We start from the raw sequence: 24197 nt of genomic DNA on the forward strand, positions 1-24197 counted from the left end.
TAATGACATTGCCTTATTAAACAAAGATTATTATGTTGATAATAAGGCTACAGTAGATGAAAATACTGATTCTCTTCACGGTTTCACAATTCTAGAAACAAAACATGCGAAGTGGTAGGCTTGCTGCCGTTTGCAGTTTTGTCCTCCTTATGAACTTGTGATGCATCATTTATCTGGGAATACACTCTCAGGGTGCTGTCAGATCGCTATGTCCAGAGACACTCCTAGGAACAGATGCAAAACTCAGCAAGTCTTACATTTTTTGTGTTTAAAAAAAACAACAACCCCTCATTACTTGGCTTATTGTGAATATCAGTCACTGCTCCACTTCCCCTTCACAACGGCCTCTGTAGAGTCCAGATAAGTCTTGTGTTTTCATTATCACTTTGGCCTGCTGCACTGATCCTGTTGTATCTGCATATATGTTTACGATTGTGTGCGTGTTTACTGTCTCTTTGTATGTGTGAAAATAGTGCTGCCTCTACTGCCATAAACTCAGACAATAGACTTGAATCCCACATAATGTGACGGGGTGGGGATGGAAACCAAGTTGACTATAAAGGCTGACTTTTTATAGATAGCAGTAACATACTGGCTGCTGCAGGGAAACACATAATACAGTATATCAAACATTACATATTGGATATTAGTGATTGTTTTAAATTGCTTGATGAGAAGAGGAGCATTGAGTGGAGGCATGCTTTGCGTGTAGTGATGTGTGTGTGTGTGTGTGTGTGTGTGTGTGTGTGTGTGTGTGTGTGCGGAGGTGAAGCTGGGCAGGCAGTCATTTCCTGAGGGAAAATGATAGTAACTGACGTTACCACTTCCTGCAGCATCATACTGATGTTTCAGCTGAAACAAACGATTCTCTCACTCTCTCTCTCTCTGGGTCTTCTTCTCTTCTCTTCTTGTCTGACATGAGAGTGACGCAGAAAAAAAAGAAGAGGAAGAGAAGAAGAACACAACATGCTTTCTGGAAGCGTTCTCTGTGTAGTGTAGACTCCAATACAGAGGGAGTATAGTCAGTCCAGGGCATCTTGTTGAAACAGTTTTTTAGATACAGTACCATGTTCTCAAAACTATGTTTGTGCAAACCCACTCGTTGAATGACTTGCTTTTATATGTACAGTATGTCACATTCTCTGCTCTTCTTCTCACTCCACATTGTGCATATACAACATGTATGCAGTTCTACATTTGAAGATGTCTCAGATGTCTTGGAAGTGAGTAATGATGGCATCTCTATGTGTGGAACCAGAAAGAGCTACACACACACAATCAAGTAAAGAAATCAAGTCAGATTTGTTAATGACAGAAATCTGGTTTTGACTGACTTTAATTCAGTGCGTCTCTCTGGAAAATAGTTCTGAGTGTTAGTTTGGCTTGTGTACCAAAAAAACACATCACCACACTCTTTTGAGCAACATTGAGGTGTGCAGTGAGATGGTGTGATTAAACTGCTGATTCTCACAAAATGTGACAATCACAAAACCTCAGATGTTATCAGCTTAGTTCCTCCCATTGCTAGAATTTGAAGTTTCAAAACAGCTCTATAGTAACTGATAAAACCAACGATCATTAACAATTCAAGTGTTGAGGGACTATATAAATGCATGCTGTGCAGTCAAACTGCTAAAACAAACAGAACTCGGTTTTACATTTAAGTTCAGACAAAATGTTTCAACATGTTGATGAAGAGTTGAGTATAACTTTGTGTTAAGTAAATTGGAAATTCCTACTTAATGAGACGGGCCAAAATTGGTTTAGAATATTTTATTCAATATAAAAGTGATATTTTCAATGAAGGGATGTAAAAAGCAGATACAGAATATACATGTTACATAGTATAATGATCACTGTATAGTGACAGAGTGGATTTGTTTTGTAATGATGATGAAAGAAATACTGAGGTTGAAGAGATGTTCAAGCTACCCTCTGGAACAGTCTCTTTTTTGTTTTGATGTCTGTCCATTTTTATTGTGATCACACACCTTTCATATAACAGGCCATATGCCTGCATACCACCACCCAGTGTTTGTGCAATAAACTAAACAGGCCACAAGCTAATTGAGAGCATTGTTTACTATTTAGGATAATCCAGTTTTTAAAAAAAAAAAAAAAGCCCAACCTCGCAGATGTTTTCTGGTGCTGGCTTTGAAGTCTTAGAAGAAAAGAGAGACTGAAAAAAAATCCTACTTTAATGATTGTGTGTGTGAGCAGAAACTGACTAAATCAGTGTCTGTTTGTAATATATTGATCGCTGTTCCTTTCCTGCATTGGAAATATTAGATGTGTATGTTTTTTTCTTAATGAACTTCTTAATATAAACTGACAGTGAAGAGATAGCTTCTCATTAGTAAACATCTCAAAAGTTGATCTTTTAGCGTCCTCATCCAAGCTTTCCTGTTGTGAAACCGTGACAAACAACTCTGACAACGCACTGAATTCTTCTTATCCTATTCTAATATCATTGACACTTCCTCAAAATCCCAGCCCAGGAGCATCCGGAGTAACAATGAGTCATCTAATAAATACACTTCACCTGCCTGAGACACCGGGACATGCCAGGTGTTGACACTTGAAATGTCTTTACCAGCTGTGTTTACGAGCTCAGCCTGACATCGCAGAAAGAAAAATACACAGATATAGATCAACATGAGACAGGTGGATATTTAGGTCTTCTACTACAGCACCAATACCCCAGTAATACAATACTACATTACCATTAAGTCCTGCATTGAACATTTGACTTGAGTAAAGATATAAAACTATTAGGAGCAACCTATAGCTTACTGAGAGTATCAAAAGTCAATTACTTATTATTCCATATGGCTCTGTTCAGTGTTATATTCATCATCTTTATATTATGGGAATATTTAAAAGTGTAAGCAACATTTTACTACTACTTTAACTACTTTATAAACTGTTTGGGTTGCTATGCAAAATATATCCTATTTTATAAACTATTTTGCATTTAATTTTTATTTTTTCATTTGTGCAAATTATGTAATAGTTAGCTGGCAAATAAATGCACAGTAGAGAAGCAAAAAGTACAACATTTCTGTCAATATCTCTCTATTTCTCTGTAATGGAGCAAAATAAAAGGGAGCAGAAATGCAAATCCTCATATAAAGTAGGCTAATATACTACAAAACTGTAATCAAACCCAGAGAATAGGCTACTATTCAACCACCGACAAACACAAGCATGCATGCATAAATCTGCAGGACATGCAGAGACATATGAAAGACACAAATACACTCAACGGAAAACGGGCACAGACACCAAGGACAATATATCACACACAACACTGACATATACACACTCCATGTACACATTATGTGGAGATCAGGCTGTTGCTGTAGAGTCTGGGGTGAAAGTATTTTTAAACTGCGACCTGCAGCCACTGTCAGGCCAGGTAGTACCAGTACATCCCCACATAACAGTCGCTTTCAACCACCTTTTTTTATGTTTAGCCTTGTGAAGCTGGAAGACAGCAGCGTTAAGCTGGGTGAAACCAAAACTATAAGAAAGTAAAGGGGTGACACACAGCCATCGCTCTCTCTCTCACACAGAGACACACACGCTTTTTTTAGCAATAACAGGAGAACAAATTCAATTGAACTGAAATGAATTCATGTAAAAGCAGAAGCTCTCAATAATACTATCTTCTTATCTCAACACAAAAATGAGCCCGCAGTCAATTAAGACAAATAGGCCCGTTCGCTTCCTCTCGGTCGTTATTATCAGAAACGCCGATTGAATCTCGGCTGCTATCTTCTGGTATTTCCTCGGTCCAAGTGTGCAGTTACGCAAACACCGAATTGATATCTCATATCTGAGGCTATAGCCAAACGTTTCCACTGAGGATGTTCATGCACTTTCTGCACAAGAAGACTTCAGGAAACCATGACGCACTCAGAGGGCTGAGCTCTTTTAGGGGGGAGTTTTTGACTGTCTCAGGCAGTTCACACTTTGTCTACACCGCGCAAAGAAGAGTCACTTTGGAAAAGAGTGCCTTTATATTTTCTTGTTGTTCTGTTAAAGAGAGACAGGATGAAGCTGATTCTGTTCTTCGTTATCTCCTGCCTCGCCTTACATAACGGAAAGGGTAAGTCGACGGTTTATAATTATTATTATAAAATACTTTGTGACTGTTACGCAGATGCAGGACGGGGTAGGCTTCATATGGACGCTTTTCTTAAAGACAGGTCATAGTGGAAAAAGTTAAATAATTTCACAACCTGACAGCTTAAGTGCTCTCCCTCGACATCCTCACAATAACAGAGCAGCGAGTTACCCAAACTGGGGTCTGGGGTCTTAGATTGACAAGTAAAAATTGGGACTGTTTCACTTCACTGGTATTTGCCTCCCAGTGTCAGCATAATGTTATTACCGTAAGTGACTCATTTGTAAACCGCAGGTTTCGTTGTCATCGCTGCGGGGCTGATCTATATCTTCCCACGTGTGCAGTAGACCTAAGAAAACACAATTTTAAAGTCTAAAATTTCACATGTAGGCCTTCTAAACGGAAATATTCTGTTATGATAAGGAACAAGGGTCCAACACGTTGAAGTTCATGAGGGAAAATGTGTGGGAACCCCTGCCTGGCCTTGTGAATGTTAAATCGGAAAGCGCAAAGGCGTTTCAGTTTCCGAGTGAAGTTTTGATGTGGCGTGTTTCTTTGTAAGGGGGCTTTTTGGACTCTCACCATGACACATTAGGCCATTGTCGTTTTCTAATATAGTGGAGGGGCACTGCAAAGTTAGAGAAAACCCTAATAAATAAAATAATAACAAAGCATGTGGCTGGGTTATACCGGGTTATACATTCTTCTTGTAATTTTTAGATGTTGCCAATAACTATAGGCGTATTTAAGCAGCGAAACAAAGATTTTTATTCAGTAGAATTGGCCTTAAACACAATGCCCCACAAGATATTTTCAAATGTGAAATGCCCCTAGGGAGTATGGATTCCTAAAGTTCTTTGGATAACAACTTTAAGAATAGTCAAAAAGGGACAAATATTTAATGAATGTGGCTGGTTGTGAGCCCAACTTTAAATGAATAGATGAAAATTACAATGGACATTTACAAAATGAGATAACAGCATTTGTTCATAATAAATTGGTCTAATTTACTTCAGGGTTGGAAAACAGTGTTAAATATGTAATGCCCCATAGGCCTGATTTTATTTTCACAAATCAGTGATTATGTAAAAAAAATAATTGCTGTTATCTTATTATAATATTTGCGTTCTTCAGAAGGATACTGTTTTGAGATTTGTGACATTAATGTGTCATGTGCATTTACAGTGTCAGAGATGCATTCTGTGGAAATGTCCTGTTACAAAAAATTATTTGAAATGAATTATAAAATGACACCTTGTTTTATTGTAGAAGCCAAATGACAAACAAAAGCTATACAGCCAGTTGACACTGAAAACTGCACTTAATCAACTGATTATCATCAATTCATATTAGGCCAGTTGTCTTTAAAGTAACACTCTCACTGTCAATTTTACTGACAGACAATATTCAAACTACTTGTCACAGGAAGCCACCTGTGGCACCCACATTTCCAATAAAATAATATTGATGCATCCCTCAGATACTAATAGCCTGTATCACCGATGGTGGTGGATTACTTTCGGCAGTAGTAGCCTATCAATGTGATGCAGAAATGTCACACCAGAGTTTCAGGAGGAAATTTATTTTTAAACAATAAAAAAATGCTTTCCAGTGTTTATGACTTTCTTGATTTTTGTTGTTGTTTGTTTTAAACTAGAACTCAACTGTGTGGAGAAAAAAAAGGAAGCTGTGCATATTTAGTTTGCAGCATTCATAAATCAGAATCGATCATCAAACAGTCAAAATCCCCTGATCTATTGATTAACATGAATTTTGTTTTGCAGGGATGGCTAATGAAACACTTGATAGCTGTCAGCTAGTTTCTTTACACTGGATAGTTGTGTAAAATAACTGTAAATGCTTTCACCATCCGATAAACTCCATGAGCAGCTTGTTGAGAAAAAGCTGTGATGCTGTCACTTCCTATGCTAATACATTACTGAAGAGAATAAACAGCGCTGAAGTCCATTAGGCCAACTGTCACTTTACCCCTGTTGCAAAATAATGTTGTAATCTCCTGAAACTCTCCAAACATGGAACTAGTAAACCCCAAATGTCATATTAAACAGATCCAGATGAGCAAGAAGATATTGCCCAAGAACTCTCAAGAAATTCTTGCAAAAAATGTTGGAGGGAAAAAAACAACATAACTGAAACATCAATGACCCTCTGTCTCTCTCTAGGAGCACCTAGGACTGCTGTGTATAAGTTTGTGAGATGTAACCCTGAGGGCGACCAGGCCAACTGTGTGACTCAACAAAGTCCAGAAATGGCATGGAGTCCAGACCTACCAGCCAAACTGCCTGCTTCTACTGCACAGTATTTGTAAGTATGCATGTGTTGCCTGAGTGTGTGTTTCTGTGAGAGTTTACAAGCTTAGGGTGTGATGGTTTATTTGCTCTGTGAGTTGCTCAGAGTAAGGTGAGTGTGTCTTAGCAGCAGTTCACTTCACTGTGGGATGAGAAAAACATCCATCTCGGTGACAATATACTACACAGTTGTCAGATAAACACAGACTTGAAATATAGAAATGCTGATGCTGCATTGGATCTGTTACCTTGGTTAACACAACTCCGGCAACACAACCTCTGTCTGTGTGTATCTCTGTGTGTGTTTATGTGTTGTGTGTGTGTGTGTGTGTGTGTGTGTGTGTGTGTGTGTGTGTGTTTGAGAGTGTATAAGTGTGAGGTAGGTGGCCAAGAAAAGCCAGAATAGAAGACAACGTGGAGGGATAAAGAAAGACAGAGGGACTGTCAGAGAGAGGGCAGGGAGGTTTGAGCTGGAATAAGAACGACCTAAAGAGCTCATGGTCTATTTCATACTCTCGCAGAGTACAGGAGTAGCAGTATGTGTAAATTAAAGCATTAGATGTTGATCTATGGTAACTTTTCACTTCTCTGTATAGTTTGGAATGCAGGTGAGGAATGTTGCTGTGCGCTAAAAGATAGTTTTATGAGAAAGAGTACAGTAGGAAAAATGGGGAAATTAGAGGTGGGCTATGCCAAAAACTACAAATATGATAAACTCACACGTGTGTGTGTGTGTGTGTGTGTGTGTTTGTGGTGAAGGGACTGCTTTACTCAAATTGCTTTCTGGAAACATACTTGATCTATGTGTACCGTACAGACTCCAATATAGAGGAAGTATAGTCAGTCAAGGGCATCTTATTGAAACAGTCTACTAAGTTAGATACCATGATGTTGGTGCAAACCCACTCCTTGTATGACTGGTCACATTCTCTGCTCTTCTTCCCACTCTACACTGTGCATATACGGCATGCATGCAGTTCAACATTTGAGAATGCTTGTTGGCTTCAAGCACTGATGACATCTGTGGTTTCAATATGACCAGGCTCATACTGTGCTGTATGTCATCATGTCTGCTGTCACAATGCTAAATGAAACAAAGAAGACATAAAATATATTATTTTAATATTTGTCTGTCTGTGGTACACCTTTTGGGGAGCCATGTGTCCAGTTATTGTCCCAGAGTTCCACCCAATGCATGCTATGATAGACTTAACCTCCTAGAAAACAAAATGTGAATTAACACTTAATTCTTAATTAATAATAATTATCAATTTTTCTTGAATCCTACAGGGAGGCTCCTTGAGCAATAATATTGAAGTATTAAAGAATTTGTCATGGCAATATATAAAATAAACTTAGATGGTGCTCAGCAAAGCGCATATCTCCTTCAGTGTTATTCAACTAACATAAGTTTTACAAAAAGTACTGAGTCATAATTAATTCTCCATTTGTTTCTTTGTATCAATTACTGTAAAAAATTGGCCGGGCAGTTATCTCAAACTGTGCTTCCATGTCGTTAAATTTGTGTATATACATAAACTTAAAATACACATACGCACATCACGCCTCCTTTGGCCTCTCATCAGTTTTCCTTTCCACCATGACCAAGTTATTCACAGTTTTAAGAACTGTTGAGAAAGTTTGTATCACAGTCTTGGTCTTAGCCCTCAATTTCCTCTTATAGGGTTCCTCTTAACTGACATCAATCCTATCAGTTAATGAAATTATATTTTAAAAAAAGGAAACTTCTCAAAAATGAATACCGCAAATACTATTTATCTGGCTGCAGTCCATCTACAATGTTGTTTGGAATGGGTTTAATCAGCTGTTGCAATATATATATATATATGTACTTTACACATACATAATGTAAACTCCCAGACAACTATACAAAAATCACTGACATATTACAAGTTTCACAGAGAAACTCTGCTTCATGTCACATTTTCTCAAGCATATTTTCTATATCTGATATGTACAAAGAGGCACTGAAAAGAAGCATGACAGCTTTAGCACCAATGAGTCAAAGCACATTGATTAAATACTGTATGCTACTCCACTGAGTCACTATCATCACATGATTTTACCTGGTCTGATCAATGAAACTGGTTAAAAGTCCAAATGAGAAACACCATAGGTGTGAAGCTTCTATAAATGATTTGGGATTACAGAGCAGAGACACAAAGGAGAAGAGAGGCAAAGAGTGCAGAGGGCAGAAGCAAGTGGAAATGATGGTTGGAGACAGAGTGAATGAAAGTTAGAAAAGTTGAAAATTGATTAGAAAAATGAAAACTGATCTTATGGAATGTTTGTGTTGTTAGTCTGAGTCTTGCTTAAAAATACCAGGTACACAGCAGCAACCCTCCCCTTTGCAACTCGCCTTGAACAGGAAGCCAAAGGGAAGTGTTGAGAGGAAGTGGGCTGTGACGCCTGGTGGGCTGCTGCTTCTGGTCTATTGTTTTGTATCTATGTATGTGTCACACTAGTCTGATAATCAGGCTTGAGACACTGGAAAACTAACAAGAGAAGGCTAGATTGTGAAAGTATCCAACAGAAAAAAATCCCACCCTGTCTCTTCAGGCCTCCCTCCACAGGTACACACAGGTAGTAGACAGGCAGATAGGCCATGCTTATTACAGTACTGCGACAGCCACAGGTACCAGATTTATATATTTTTTGTGTCAGAGCATTTGATTTATTGATTGCTGTCGGGATGTAAAGAGAATTTCAACAAATATAACAAAAATGCTTCTGAACTAAATTGCCTACCCCCTGCTTTAATGCTGTTTCTAGATCTTGATTGTCCTGAAAACCAGAATCCACGGTACAGCATGCATAAGAGTAGACTTACTGCAAAAAAGGTTTTTACTTCAAACCCATCAGCAGTAGCAGGATATGAGGTTGAGAGTATCGGGTGTTGATATGTGTTACACGTTTTAGGCTACAAACTGTGTAAAGTCCTTGTACACACAAGTGTATTCTGGCTAATTGGGCGTCTTCTTGTTGAAGTTCGGCTGAGCTATATTGGAGTTCAGTGAGCTCATCAAACTTTGTGAGTCAATAAAAATAATACAACACTAAGTTAATAGAAATGTCAGACAGATGTCAATCAAGCGCAGTCTGTACACGCCCACATAGTCCTCAGAGGAGATCTAATCAGGCAAACTAAGTGAAAACACCTGTGTCGGCCTTTATGCCTATGACCTATCATCTGCCTAATTGATGCACACCTGGTATTTCTTAGCTGCTGTTTCCTAACACTTCTACTTGTTCCTGATAATTGTTTGAACATAAAACCAAAAAGCTTAAAACAATAAATATGCCTCTGTCCTTTTTTTGGAGTAACAGCTTCAACATGAAAAAACATAAAGAAAGCAACACCCAACTCTAGACCTTTAAAGTCCCCCTTCACTCAAAAATGTGTTCTGGTTGTTGCTACTGTCATTGTGCCAAATGTGCAGTAGGGTTGCAACCAGTGATTATTTTCATTATCAATTATCAACCTATTATATATTGATTAATCGTTGGGTCTATAAAATAGAAAATTGTGTAAAATGCTTGTTATGATTTACCACAGCCCAAGGAGAAGTATTCATATTTGCTGAAGAAAAGCATTAGATCCTCACATTTGAGAAGCTGGAACCAGCAAATGCTTGGTATTATTGTTCGAAAAATTACAATAATTACTAATCGGTTATAAAAATAGTTGATGATTAATTTTCTGCCAATTGGTGAGTCAATTGATTGATTAGGCAGAGTTTGACACAATACGACTGTTTTTGAATGAATATGCTGAAGGGAGAAAAATTCTCTGCACTCACCCTAAATCTTAAGTTTAAGACATGTACGTATGAGAAACTTATAAACCTAAACAAGTGTGATGTGGAAACTACCAGCACACACCAATGAAGTAGGAGACATCTTGCATCTAAAAGTTAAAAAACTTTTGAAATGAAAATTTTTTGTCTGCTCATAGATTATGGGTTTAAAATGAGAGGAAAATAGTAAATGTGCTTTTAAGAGCTTGTAAGTAGTTTATTGAACTTTCTTTGTGGAAAAACCATATCACAAACAAACAACCTGCCAAACTCCATTAACATTTTTCAATATCTGACTCTTAATCTGTTTCCAGAGAGGCAGAGCCTGTGGAGGATGAGAGTCCAGAGGAAGATGAGGACAAGATGGATGAGTATGAAGAGATGGAAGAGGAAGAAACACCAATGATGAGTGAAAAGGGGGAGTCACCTGTGGTTGAGCAGCAAGAGGAAGGTTCTGGAGTTTATGAAGGCTCTGCAACTGAAGGTGAATTCGTGGCTGATCAGGCCTCCATAACTGGTGCAAGCGAGACAGGCTCTGGCGAGTCCTGGACAGAGAAAGACAGTGAGCTAAACAAAGGTAAGGTTTTTGAGGAAAATTATTAAATAGATTAGATTAGATTATATAAGAATAGATTAAATATTTTTCTTGGTCCTGGCTTTTCTCTGCTCCATTTAATCTGACTTGTCCTTGTTCTTCTGCTTATAGGTTGGGATACCAAGGCCATGAGGCGATTGTTCCCTAGCAGGTCTGAGGTTGGTGAGTCAAAACCAGCGGAGGATGAGCTGAGAGAAGACCACCTTCTGCAGCTGTAGACTACTAACACAAACACACACACACACACACACACACACACACTGGCTTGCATCTATTTTATATCAAACCACTATAGTAAAACAAATTTTGATTTACCACCTGGTGGTGGAAAAGCTCAGAGATTGACAAAGGCCAGATATATATTTTGTATCGTCAGTGCTATTGATGGGAGGTAGAACAACTGTAAACAATGAAAAAGTAAAAGAATGGTCTGCATAAATGAGACATATACACACTTTAGTTTAGTTTAAGATGGCAGTGACCTGCATTTGTCCTTTCATGTGGTAAAGATGTTGTAAATTGGAATATGCTTTTTAATATGAACATGTTACAACACAAATATGCTTTCAAATAATTTTAATTCCAGTGCAATAAGATGTTGTCTATGCATTGCTCACTCTGTGCAGCTTTAGTTCCAACCATCTTTTTAGAGCTATGAGGCCTGTGTTACTTTATAACATACAAAAACAAAGACTTATTTATATTATTTGATCCCTTTCTCTCAAATGTTGTGACACTTTACATTTACCCAGGAGGGTTATGCAATCACTTCTGGGAACTTCTGGTCTGCAAGGTTGAACACGAGAATCTTGCAAACCCAAACCACTCAGGAATGGATTAACGCAATGTCAACCGCTGTGAGCTGGATCACATACAAAATATGTATTGTGCACATGCATTAATTTTAACATGCTTTGCCTTGTCTAATTTGCATTTGAAATACTTCAATCAATAAAGGATTTATAACAACAGTATTCAATAGTGTTTTCAGTAACTGTTCTGTTTATTGTATCTCCTCAGTCAGTTGGGTAATTTGTGAATCTTAGGTATGAATTAGCAGGGTTTTAATGGTTTTATTCTGCCTGTGTCAGCTTTCACATTTATAGACATGAGATTGTCTTTGGATGCTTTATAGCTATGTAATTTTCTAGAAATAAAAGACAGTTTTTGCAAAACTGAAACTGAATTTAATTTACAAGTCTACTTTTCTAACATAAAGAGATATGATAAAGATGAATATGACATTAAACTTTTAGGACAACCTCAGCACAAAGCCAATACAACTGTAGTAAAAGTACAATAGATATCGTGAAAGCGTCTGATTTAAAACAATTTTGCACAACAAACAATACAATTAATGCACCAGGTGTTTTGAACATCATGTCCAAATGGTGATCCACTACTTAATACTAACCAATATTATTCCAATAGGCTATTATCTCGTCACACATGGGCCTATATTAAATTGCAGTCGAGAAATCCCATAGCTAAACTCTAAATAAAAATAAATAAATTTAGAAGCAATGTCAAAGTTTGTCCACCAGAGAGCGCTAATACGCTTATTTTTTCAGCTGCGAAATGCCATAGTTGGCCACATATTTTTCAAATAATCAATTTGAAGGGATCTCTATCAACGTTTATGTGAAGCATTTATTTTAAAGACTAGCCAATATATCATTGTTTTCTCATAGACTGCTGTTAGTATGGGCTTCAAAAAGTCAGTATCAGTCCGGCTCTAATGAAAGTGTCTATTGCTATAACTTGGATTCTGTAGTTCTAATTTAAACACGAGGCATAACATGCTTTAAAAAAAGCTAAATAATTAGGTAACTTCATGCCAGCAAGTTTAATAACAAACTTGAGCCTGGTGTGAACCTCTGCCTGCGTCCCATGTCAGCCTCCTGCCGTCGCCTGCACACACACATGACCCGGGTCACATGACGGTAAGCCTCGTTACTACCTCCTGGTTCAGACAGACTGGCTGCACGGAGCGAGGCTAGCTGTTAGCTTCAACTGTCTACACGGCCGAGATGGTGAGTGTAAAAACAAGCATCAGCTGTTCGGACCGCGCTGAAATGAACCGGGGTATTAATTCATGAAGCCCCAGCATCAACAGGGACCCGCAGCTTCATCTGACAGTCGCTGTTCAGCATTTAAACCTGACAGGAAAGCTAGCTGGGTTGGTCCACTTAGCCCTTGTAGTACGAGGCCCTGCTCTCTCAAACATGTTTCTGGCAAGCCAACGGCCCAGCAGCTTTGCTTAGTGATGATAGTAACTACAAGTGTTGGTTAATAATTAAAGTTACCTTAGCTTGTTTGTGTTTTCGGGACCTGAACCTGCAAAGGGCGCTGAGCGAAATGTTAATGTTAGCTAACGTTGCTGATTAGCGCGATGTAACTTTAACGGGATGTTGACTTTGATGTATTGCTGCTGTGTTTACCATGTTGTTTGCTCCTGTGCAGATCATTGAGTTGATTTGGGGGTTTCTAAAGGGAGTTGTCTATATTATATGTAAATAAAATGAATTGAAGCATCCCACTCGTGTCCAGACAATGATTGGTCTCTCCTGACATCTTGATGATTGGCCGATTCCTCCTGCATGCTGAGGCATGTGTTGGTGACTTTGCGCCAACTCAGAGGAAAATAATGTGGCTGTGCAGCTGGTGATCGAGTTAGTGTGGAAATAACAAATGTTGTTGTTCTACCTGAGAATGGATGGAGACTGTCTGTGGAGATTAAGACTATCCAGAGCACATTCAGTCCCCTTCATATTCACACACTTACTACATACCTATAGATGTAAACTTGGCAGCTGTGATGCTATGTGAGCTATAATTATTGCAGACCACTACATCGTATTGTCTGTCATCAGAGTCTATGGAGATGTGTGTTAACAAATTCCTAATATTCTTGGCTTAGTCTGTTGTAGTTTTAAAATGTCTGTAAACTAGAAAGCCGCCTCAGCCCTGTCACAGTTATCTGTACTGTCAGGCTGAAAACTGACTGATAGTCACAAAGCATGATGATCATAGATTTGCCAGTCTTGTCTTTGCTTGTTTGTCGTTCTAGACCTCTTTTACAGCCTTTACCGAAAGGGTAAACTTTACGAACCTTATAGATTATAAAACAATTAGCTGTTAATGCTTGTCAGGATTAATTAAGCAAGGAGCTTTCTCTTCTGTCCACAGTACATCCAAATTTACTGTGAATAAAGGACTCAGCTTTTTTCAGACAACCCACCAACTAGTCAACTTTTTCATAGTTGTGTATTATGCTGTGTTATGCTATTTTCTATTATGTAGTTTGTGCTTTCAGAGTTTCCTGGGAGGTTTGTTCGGGCCAGTATGTGAGATAGACGTACTGCTGAACGATGCAGAGAACAGAAAGACGGCCGAGTTGAAGACAGAAGATGGGAAAGTGGAGAAACACTACCTGTTCTACGACGGAGAGTCTGTGTCTGGCAAGGTAAACAGAGTTTATATTATTTATAAAGTGGGTCGCAAAGCTCCCCAAGGTTCAGGAAGGGGGGGTGCTACACACATGAAGCATGATTAAAATGTGCTGTCATTTAGTTTACAAGTTAACAGTACTCAGATACTCTGATACTGGATTTCACGACCATACCCGAGTCTATTTTGGGATCCTCTCTTTAACTGAGTCCAGTGGGAAATTAAGGTTGTTTTGATGTGTGTGCAAGATTTGCTCTGACTTTGGGAGGAAGTGAAGCATCTATGTTTCAGATCCACAAATGTATCAGCTGATAAATCTGCTTTATATAAGTAATATTGGAGTATATTTTTAAATTGGTAATATTGTCAAGCTGTCGCTGTGATAAAGTGCTTTTTGGTTAATATGCAACATGAACTCATCAGATGTTTCCTCTCTAGGTGAATGTAAATGTGAAGCAGGGAGGAAAGCGACTGGAACATCAGGGCATCCGCATCGAGTTTGTTGGTCAGATAGGTGAGCATGATTAAAGTGGTGCATTCATCACTCTCTGTTATTTTCCTGCCTTTTGCAAGTAGCATAAAGTGTACGGAGTGAACTGTTTTGTTGCTCTGATTTTAGTAGGATTGTACTGATGGGTTTATTCTGTTTAATACTTAAAACCTCTAAATTGCCTTTTGCTACTAGCTCTATAAAATATTTGGAATTCTAACAAAGTGAATTGGGCGTTACAGCTGAAAAAGTACTTGTCAACAGAAGGCTGTTGGCTTTCTCATGTGGCTGAAAGGTTTAACTGAGCATGTGGTCGTCATGTGCAGCCTGCCATGGTGGAGCTAAACCTCCCTCCAACTGTATTTGCTGTAAGAGGAGGGTAATGAGCAGTGTGATGAAAGAGTGGAATTATTAAATGAAACCAATGTATAAAATTTTTTCCGTGTGTTTTAAACTGTCTTGAATTATACATCTTCCAGACCACCAACCACTCTAAATCCACTCTGCTGTGTTTCAGAGCTATTCTCTGATAAGAGCAACACCCATGAGTTTGTGGACTTGGTTAAAGAGTTGGCTCTTCCTGGAGAACTCAACCAGAACAGGAGCTACGACTTTGAGTTCATGCAGGTGGAGAAGCCCTATGAGTCGTACACTGGAGCCAATGTCAGGCTAAGGTATATTTGTTACACAATTTAACATAAACTGCAGATTATCCTATGTCTGTGCACCCATGTGTATTTGTTACACGTCAGCATCAGGTTCAATCTAATGGCAGCAAAGCTTTTCTCTCGCTGATGTTGTACCGTTATCCCCCTGGAGGGGGACAGTTAGAGAAATTCCCTACAGGAATCAATAAATATATTGCTGTTACTGGTACTGTTATCAGTAGTGCTGAGATTATTCATTATTTAATTAGTATATTTACCGGAACTACATTGAATACTTTATCAGTCATTTTTGTTATTTATTAAGTAAATATATAAAATACAAATGTGACTTTTTTGTGATTGATCATTTCATCAAAACCTAGTTTATTAGCGGATAATTAAAGTAATTTTTAGATGCTTTTAATAACATATTCTAGAAACAGCCCAATTAAACTGGATTTGAATCAACCGTATTTGAACATTTCACTGACTAGTCAAAATATGACAAACACATTCTGGGTAGTCTGAGGTAGGTTTGTACACATGTGAAGGAGAAAGAAAAGGGTTGCCCACTCAGTTTTCTGTCTTTTTGCCCTCTATAAATTTGATCTGGTTGTCACAGTTTGAGTTATCTTTGGATGACAGCGAACGTCTGTGTTTTCTTCTTGCAGGTATTTTCTCAGGGTGACAGTAGTACGCCGTCTGTCTGACTTAGTGAAGGAATATGAGCTGATTGTCCACCAGTTAGCCACCTACCCAGACGTCAACAACTCGATCAAGATGGAGGTTGGCATTGAAGACTGTCTGCACATTGAGTTTGAATACAACAAATCCAAGTAAGATCAATATTGCTTTTGTGTTGAAATCCTTCTAGCTTCCTCAGCAAACTCCCAAATCCAGATAAGACGTGCCCGTAGGGCAGGCCTGGCCAACCCGCGGCTCCCGAGCCGCATGTGGCTCTTTGCCGGGTTTCATGCAGCTCTTACGTTCATATCGAAGTTTGTGTTTGTGTTTTTTTTAATGTGCGTATTCGCTTCGCTGGAGTTCAATACGGTATTTTCGTCAAACGCGCAAGTTTCCCAGTAGAGGCAAGATCATTTGAGTAAACAATTTGTGTCAAGTTCACTCTCAAAATGGCAGGGAAAAAATGCACAGCAAAACGAAAATATGAAGATGAACACGACTTTTTTAACAGTTTTTTTGTTGAACGTAATGGCAAGCCATTCTGCCTTATATGTCAGGCGTCATTAGAGCATTTCAAAGCTTCAAATCTTCAGCGCCACTTCAGCTCACTCCATGCTAACATCGACCAGAAATTTTCAAAAGGGACTGAACTTGTTGGTCACTTTGAAACATCAGGCAGAAAAGCAGATACAGTTTTTCCAAAAATTTACGAAGCACTCAGAGACCATAACGCTTGCATTGTATCAACTGGCTTGGAACATTGCACGGGCTAAAAAGCCATACAATGAAGGGGATTTTGTTAAAAAATGCCTCAGTGACATTGTTGAAATCTTGTCTCCTGAAAACGACAAACTAAAACGAATGGTATCAGACGTCCAACTGTCCCGCCACACTGAATATTGGACATTAACACGGCTATTGAATCACAGTTGCACTCTGACCTTCAAGCATGTGAGTATTTTAGTGTCGCATTGGATGATATTTGTGCAATATTTGCACGGCCTTAGTCAAACGATTCTGTGATCAAAGAACTCCTTGATATTCTTCCATTAAAAGACAGATCCCGTGGAATAGATGTGAAAGAAACAATGATGGCTGCATTTGCGAAAGCAAATCTGCCCATACCGAAACTAACTGCAATAGCCACGGATGGAGCGCCAGCCATGACTAGATCTGTGAACGGGCTTGTGGGGCTGTGCAAAGCTGACCAAACATTTCCTGAGTTTTGGAATTTCCACTGCATCATCCACAGGGAGCAACTCATGTCTAAATCATTGAATTTAGACAACGTAATGAAGCCTGTGATGGAAATCGTCAACTACATCCTCACACATGTGCCACAGGCAATTAAAGAATCTCATCGCTGAGCTGGACAAAGGGCTTCCAGGTGACTTCCCGCTGCACTGCACTGTGAGGTGGCAGTTAAAAGAACAGGTACTCGCTCGCTTTTTTGAGCTTTTGGATGCCGTGAAACTGTTCATGGAAGAGAAGGACAAGGACTATCCCGAGCTCTCGGACCTCGAGTAGATTATGGATCTGGCCTTTTTGGTCGACATGCTGTGTCACTTGGACAGACTGAACCTGACCCTGCAGGGTAAGAATGCTGCCTGATCTGGTGCAAAGTGTGTTTGCGTTTGTCAACAAACTGAAGCTGTTCAAGGCGCATATTCAAAAGGGAGATTTAACGCATTTTCCCACTCTGCTAAAAGCCAGCAGGCAAGTCACCAGCGCCGCCCTGAATAAGCAAAGAGCCAGATATGCAACACTGGTTGAAAACCCGCACGAAAGCTTTCTGATCCGGTTCCGTGATCTACAACTGAAAAGGCCACAGATTACGTTCCTCGTCGACCCATTTAATGCGGAGACGGACTGTTTGAAAGCCCCGCTAGTCACAGATGAGGCTGCGGATGAGTTGGAGATCTTTGTGAGGAGGACCAACTGAAACCTGCTTTAAGGGAAGGGACCATTGAGTTCTGGAAAAGTGTGCCACTGGAAAAATACCCCAATGTCAAACGGGCTGCACTTAAGATACTGTCAATGTTTGGGTCAACATACGTCTGCGTCTGTGTTTTCTACCCTGAAACACGTGAAATCAAAGCATCAATTTGTTCTGACTGACACCCATGTGAAAGAATTGCTTCGAGTGGCAACAACGGAATACAAGCCAGATTTGAAGAGGATTGTTCAAGGCAAGGAATGCCAGAAGTCCCACTAAGCAACATGTATAGTAAAAGAAAAACGCTATTGTAAATTATTATATTTTTGTTTGTGGACATGGTTGAACTGAGAATTTGTGTGTGTGAGACAGTGCACACAATGTTCATTGTTGAAAATGACTGGCCTGTGGTCTTAGTACTGTAGGAGTCAATTTCTGTCATTATCATGTTGGTGTGTGACATTTACAATAAATCTGGCTGAGCAGAGGTGTGTATGTACATGTGTATGATGTGGCTCTTTGCGGTAACACAGTAAAAAATGTGGCTCTTAATCTCTGACTGGTTGGCCACCCCTGCCGTAGGGCTACATTCACACTACTACGTTTTTGTTTAAAAACTGAATTTTAAAACAAAAACGATCTGTTCACGGAAACGTTTTAGCTGCTACAGACGAATAACGACACCAGAGATTTTTTTGCAGTGACAGACAACGAGGTGGAACTGTTTCTGTAAATAACACCGGAGTACAAAGAGACTGTGGTGGCGGAAAACAGACTGGAAGTCATCACAAAGCAAATGCGGTGACATGCACAGTACAAAACATTTATAAAATGAGGAGTTTTAAAATGAAAACGGGGTCGGCAGCATTTTCAAACTTCTCCGTTTTAGGTCTTCAGATTTGCCGTTTTAGTCTGGACGGGAGGTGCAAACCTAGCAGAAGGTCTGCGTTTTAAAACAAAAACATAGTCGTGTGGATGTAGCCTAAGTCGGTTTGATCAGCTTCTCTTGATGTGTCTCTTTTGTTAGATACCACCTTAAGGACGTGATTGTTGGGAAGATCTACTTCCTGCTGGTCAGGATCAAGATTCAACACATGGAGCTACAGCTCATCAAGAAGGAGATAACAGGCATAGGTAAGAATCCCGTGTTAAACAAACACATGGATGTTAAGCAGCGTGACTCTGTGCTAACTTTGAAGTTCACTACCTTTGAGGTTTCTCGAGCTGTGAAATGCTGCAGTTGGTTTACTCTTTTTGTAAACTGATTAGGCCCCAGTCAGAGTACAGACGCGTCTGTCAGCTCTGCTCCACTTTAACTTATTCTATCTTACTCACTTTATATTTAATTATATATTTAATCGCTGACCTCCTTTTCAGGTCCCAGTACTACCACAGAGACTGAGACGGTTGCAAAGTATGAGATCATGGATGGTGCTCCAGTTAAAGGAGAATCAATCCCCATAAGACTGTTCCTGGCAGGTGGGTTCTCTCCTCTCCTCTTCTCTTGCTGCAACTTCAGAATATAGGAAACAATGAGCTTTTGGTAATATGTTTCCCTGCTAACGTCCCTCTAATTTGAACATTTAAATGGCCATATCTTCACTTAAAGTTTGAGTGACAGCATATAACGTCTTCTGTTTCCTTACAGGATATGACCTGACAGCAACCATGAGGGATGTCAACAAGAAGTTCTCTGTACGCTACTTCCTTAATCTGGTGCTGGTGGATGAGGAGGACAGAAGATACTTTAAACAACAGGTAACACGCTTGAACGCATAGCAGCAGAATACATCAGTGGACTGGTATCTCAAACTGTTTCTCCGGGACACTGAGACAGTATGATCCACATTGTGCATGTATACGTTTTTCCACAGATCTTGTATGGCTGTTTAACACAAACAACTAGGGGTGGGAGAAAAAATAAATTCTTAGATACATCGTGATGCAGACGTGGAAGATTCTGACTCCATTAACAAATCTCAAAAAAATGTTTAAATGTTAATTAAAAACTGTAATGTTGACGGAACGCAAAAGCTGGAACTCGCGGAAGTGCAGCGCCCAGACTGTCTGTGGTGGGCACATAACAAAGAGACCAGGGGTGTTTCTCAAAACCAAGAATGCAAAGAACGGACTTGTGTTCTTGGGGAGAACATTCTTGCGAGTCGTTCTTGGAAGAATAAACTTGCAGTGTCACAAGCACACAAAACGCTGCTGACGATACCCCCAGCACAGAGGCCGCCTGCATTGCTCTAATTATTATAACAGCCAGGCTTCATCCCCCAAAACGAGCTCAGAATCAGGTTTATTGTAGGTTTTAACTTACCAAGACATATTTGCACATAAAAAAAAATTGTATAAAATAAAAGCAAATAAAAAGCAAATACTGTGACCACAACTCTACTGTACACTAGCAATGTAATGTCTAATATAATAATATTATTAATAATAATAATAATAATAAAGCAAAGACAGTCCCCTTTCATTCCTTTTTCTGATAATTTTTTCCGAAGTTTCACAAGACCAGATTTATTTGCACATCACCATTTCTCTGTACATCATCAAGATGTCTCTTGATTTAAGTTAAAATCTTACAGAATTGCTCAGAATGTAATGACAGAATAACAGCGGTACGAACGTTAAAACTATCATACAGCTAAGGGTCTTTACTCTGCCGTAGTTGCTGGGCTCTGTGAGCTGATCTGGCTGGAGCTGAAAAATCACTTCAAAATAAGGGCCCGGATTACCACACCAAAAAAATGGCCTTCAAGATAAAAGCAGCATGTAAAATAGCTAACTTACTTTGTGCGCGAGCCTACATTTATTCTTTCCTGTCTCTCTGTCTTCAGGAGATCGTTTTGTGGAGAAAAGCTCCAGAGAAGCTGAGGAAAAGAAACTTCCATCAGCGCTACGAGTCGCCTGAGCCCCGAACCCAGCCAGTTAACGCGGAGCAGCCAGAGATGTGAGGGCGATGCTATGAACTTAAAACACACACAGACACACCCCAACTCTTCACTGCTGAACAGCCAGAGGTGTGCGGGCTGCCCCACTATCTCCCTGGACTGAGAAATGTCTGTATACATGCCCCCTCGTCACTTCGCAGCTTCAGATGTGAGCTGTCTGACCACCATCACTCTCTCTCCCCCCAGGACTGAAACACACTCGCATACAATCCAAGTAGGCCGAATGCTAAATGTCAAGGCAAGAGTGTAAATCAAACACGACACGAGTAAGAAACAGTGAGGCAGCCTGTTTGATCTTGGCGCCTCAGACAGAAAACACACACACACGTGAAGCCATACAGTCTCAGCTTGCAGAATAAAACAGGAGCAAATACGGAAAAGAGGAGTTGGCTACAGACGACCGCCACACCATTTATCCCTTTCTTTTGCAACAGGAGCTTCTTTTGTTTGCATATTTAGGCAGCCGTTATCCTGGACTTTCTCTGGCATCCTCCCTCCCACACCTACAAAATGACGCTCTATAGAGTCTAGCCAGTGAAGTTTTCAAGACTTGTGGGGATCGACTTGAACAAGGGACATGAGAGGCTAAGCTATGAGTCAACACACGCGCTCTTTATTGCGCTGTTTATTCACAATGCCTGAGTTTAAGCTACATGCCACTGTGCTCTCATTCGTCCATCTACCACCCGGTCATTGTTAAGTATGATGCAACAGTCCACAGACGGCTATTTTCCTGCAAATGTCTGCTTAATTGGGAAATTAAGAGTTTAGTGCAACAAATGTTCAACTGAACATACATTTAATCCTACATTTCAAATTCTAATGTGGCTGTTTGTTTCCTGTTCCACTCCACATCTCATTTCATACATACAAGATTTTTATTATTCAAAATGGACATAATCATTTCAATGTTATTTATTTAATAAAATGATTTAATAAAATAAAATAATCTAGAGCTGCAACTAACGATTATTTTCATTATCGATTCATTTGCAGTTTCTCAATTGATTCATCGTTTAGTCTGTAAAATGTCAGAAAAAAAGTTAATTGTGTCAGTCACAAGACCCGAGGTGACATCTACATAAATCTTGTTTTGTCTGACCAGCAGTCTGACACCCCGAAGTATTCAATATACAGTTACATAATATAGAGAAACGCATCAAATGCTAACTTTGGAGAAGGTAGAACCAGAGAATATTTTGAGTTCTTCCTTAAAAAAAAGTCTGAAACAATTAATCGATCATCAAAATAGTTGACTAATTAATTTTTAGGCTAATGGTTGCAGCTCTAAAAGCATCATATGTTCAAAGTCTCTGCCTGTTAGAGATTCCTCAGCTCAACAACATTTCAGTCTCTTTGTTTAGATGAATATTTGATGTTGTTTTCACTGATGAGGTCTGTCAGGTTACTGCAGAATTGCCTCCAAATGTATCTAAAGATTCACTCTTCTTCATTCATTCATGTTTTTCTGGCACGAGGCATTTTGTTTGATCTTTAAAGTGCCATTTATTTATGACTAGTCTTTAAGAATAGAAACCTTTTTGGTGTTTGTCTTCCAAAGTTATTTTAAGGACCAGATCTAACTACAAAAAAACCTAACTACAAAAGAAAGAAAAAGTAAAAAGATAAGTGGATAATCAAAATTAATGGAAGGTTAAATTTCAGTACTTTGAGCACCCCAGGTGAAATTCCATTGACTTCCATTTTATTGGGGTGGAGGAAGAAATTTCCGGGAGAGAGATCTCAAAACAAGGACATATATGGCTAAATCGAAAATATGTTTGTTTGTTTGTAATTTTTGGTGAACTGAACATTTAAGTTCCAGTGTCGGGGCCAGTGTCAGCTGACTCACTTCAGTATTTCTAAAATTCAAAGCTTAAAAATGGTTGAAAGTTGAGTTGAATTTTTCTGGCTACTTATACATGGAAATGAATGTTCTGTCATCACCTCACAAGTAGCAGTTTCCATTTCTATTTGACATGATTCAATAGAATAATTAAGCAATGCCAGCCATGATCAGCACACTGTAAATCCACTGTTCTTGCTGGTTCCACCTTTTCTTTTTCATAGGGTGCAGCGTTTTTGAGCCTGTTTGTTCCATACAAGTAGAATACTAATGTTAATAAATGGCTCATTTCTGAAATTGTAAGCACTGGACGGGATGCAGTATCAGTACACTGTAAAATCCAACAATGTTCCACTGTGATGCTCAGACCGGCAGTTTAGGTCTTGCTTTAAAGACACACACACACACACACACACACACACACACACACACACACACACACACACACACACACACACACACACACACACACACACACACACACACACACACACACACACACGATGGTACCGGTCTTGTGTGTAAGTTGAATTTGCCCTTAAGCCCTGACCTGTGGCCAGTTTTGCACTTTCCCCTCCGATGCTTAACTTTGTTAAAAAGGGGCACGAAAGCTGAAACTAAACATCACTCAAGGACAACTTCACCTCAGAGATCTCCTGCGTCTGTCATGGAAATGATACTATCATTTATATGTCACTACTTACTTTAATTGGACTTAATAAGTTATAATAATAGTTGCTTTTTGTCACTTTCATGCTGTCATGTTACATGTTTCATTTCATGAACTTCTGAACCCTCATTTCCACAGTTGAGATGTATTTGTTCCTTCACACAAGTGCTGACATTGCAATCTGGGTTTCCTTTGTGTGGGAACAGTGTAATTTATTTGCAAGTCATTTTTCCCTGTCAGACATATTTCTGTTTTTCTGAACACTGTACAGGTAGGGTCTGTTTGGTGTACTTTAAATACCTTCAAAGGTGATGAAGATACACTTAAATGCCAAAACTCTGCCCCTGTCTTATCTACTGCATGTTAATCTTTACAGTGTCTTATCATGCCATCGACGTGTGTGAGTATGATAATATGTGTATATACACAAAACCCAAATATATAGCTAAAATGAATCGTGAATAAAGCAAATTTATACTGAATATCTTTTGAACAACACCCAGTTTCTTCAGGATGACTACAGAAAGTGTATTAGAGGTTTCAGAGAAGCTTACTTGACACCCTCAATTTAAATATTTTAGGTATTTCTATTCAGGTAAGTTCTACAGTTGATATACCCATTGCCACAACTCAGCCTTTAACTCTTTCTCTAGCCCATTCCTA

At 39.2% G+C, this 24197-nt stretch overlaps 2 protein-coding genes across 2 annotated transcripts; both read left to right on the forward strand.

Annotated features, from left to right (window-relative positions):
• The first annotated feature begins 3954 nt into the window (after positions 1-3954).
• On the forward strand, positions 3955-11825 carry srgn (serglycin). Its single transcript, XM_046033680.1, has 4 exons — positions 3955-4111; positions 6313-6454; positions 10571-10833; positions 10963-11825. The coding sequence occupies exons 1-4, from the start codon at positions 4057-4059 to the stop codon at positions 11067-11069; spliced, it is 567 nt and encodes a 188-aa protein (XP_045889636.1). The 5' UTR covers positions 3955-4056; the 3' UTR covers positions 11070-11825.
• Positions 11826-12727: 902 nt separating this feature from the next.
• vps26a (VPS26, retromer complex component A) lies at positions 12728-23167 on the forward strand. Its single transcript, XM_046032841.1, has 9 exons — positions 12728-12884; positions 14168-14317; positions 14740-14815; positions 15309-15465; positions 16110-16274; positions 19086-19192; positions 19436-19537; positions 19707-19816; positions 20905-23167. The coding sequence occupies exons 1-9, from the start codon at positions 12882-12884 to the stop codon at positions 21019-21021; spliced, it is 987 nt and encodes a 328-aa protein (XP_045888797.1). The 5' UTR covers positions 12728-12881; the 3' UTR covers positions 21022-23167.
• Positions 23168-24197: the final 1030 nt, after the last annotated feature.

The sequence above is a fragment of the Micropterus dolomieu genome, linkage group LG20 (genome assembly GCF_021292245.1).
Source record: "Micropterus dolomieu isolate WLL.071019.BEF.003 ecotype Adirondacks linkage group LG20, ASM2129224v1, whole genome shotgun sequence".
Classification (NCBI taxonomy): domain Eukaryota; kingdom Metazoa; phylum Chordata; class Actinopteri; order Centrarchiformes; family Centrarchidae; genus Micropterus; species Micropterus dolomieu.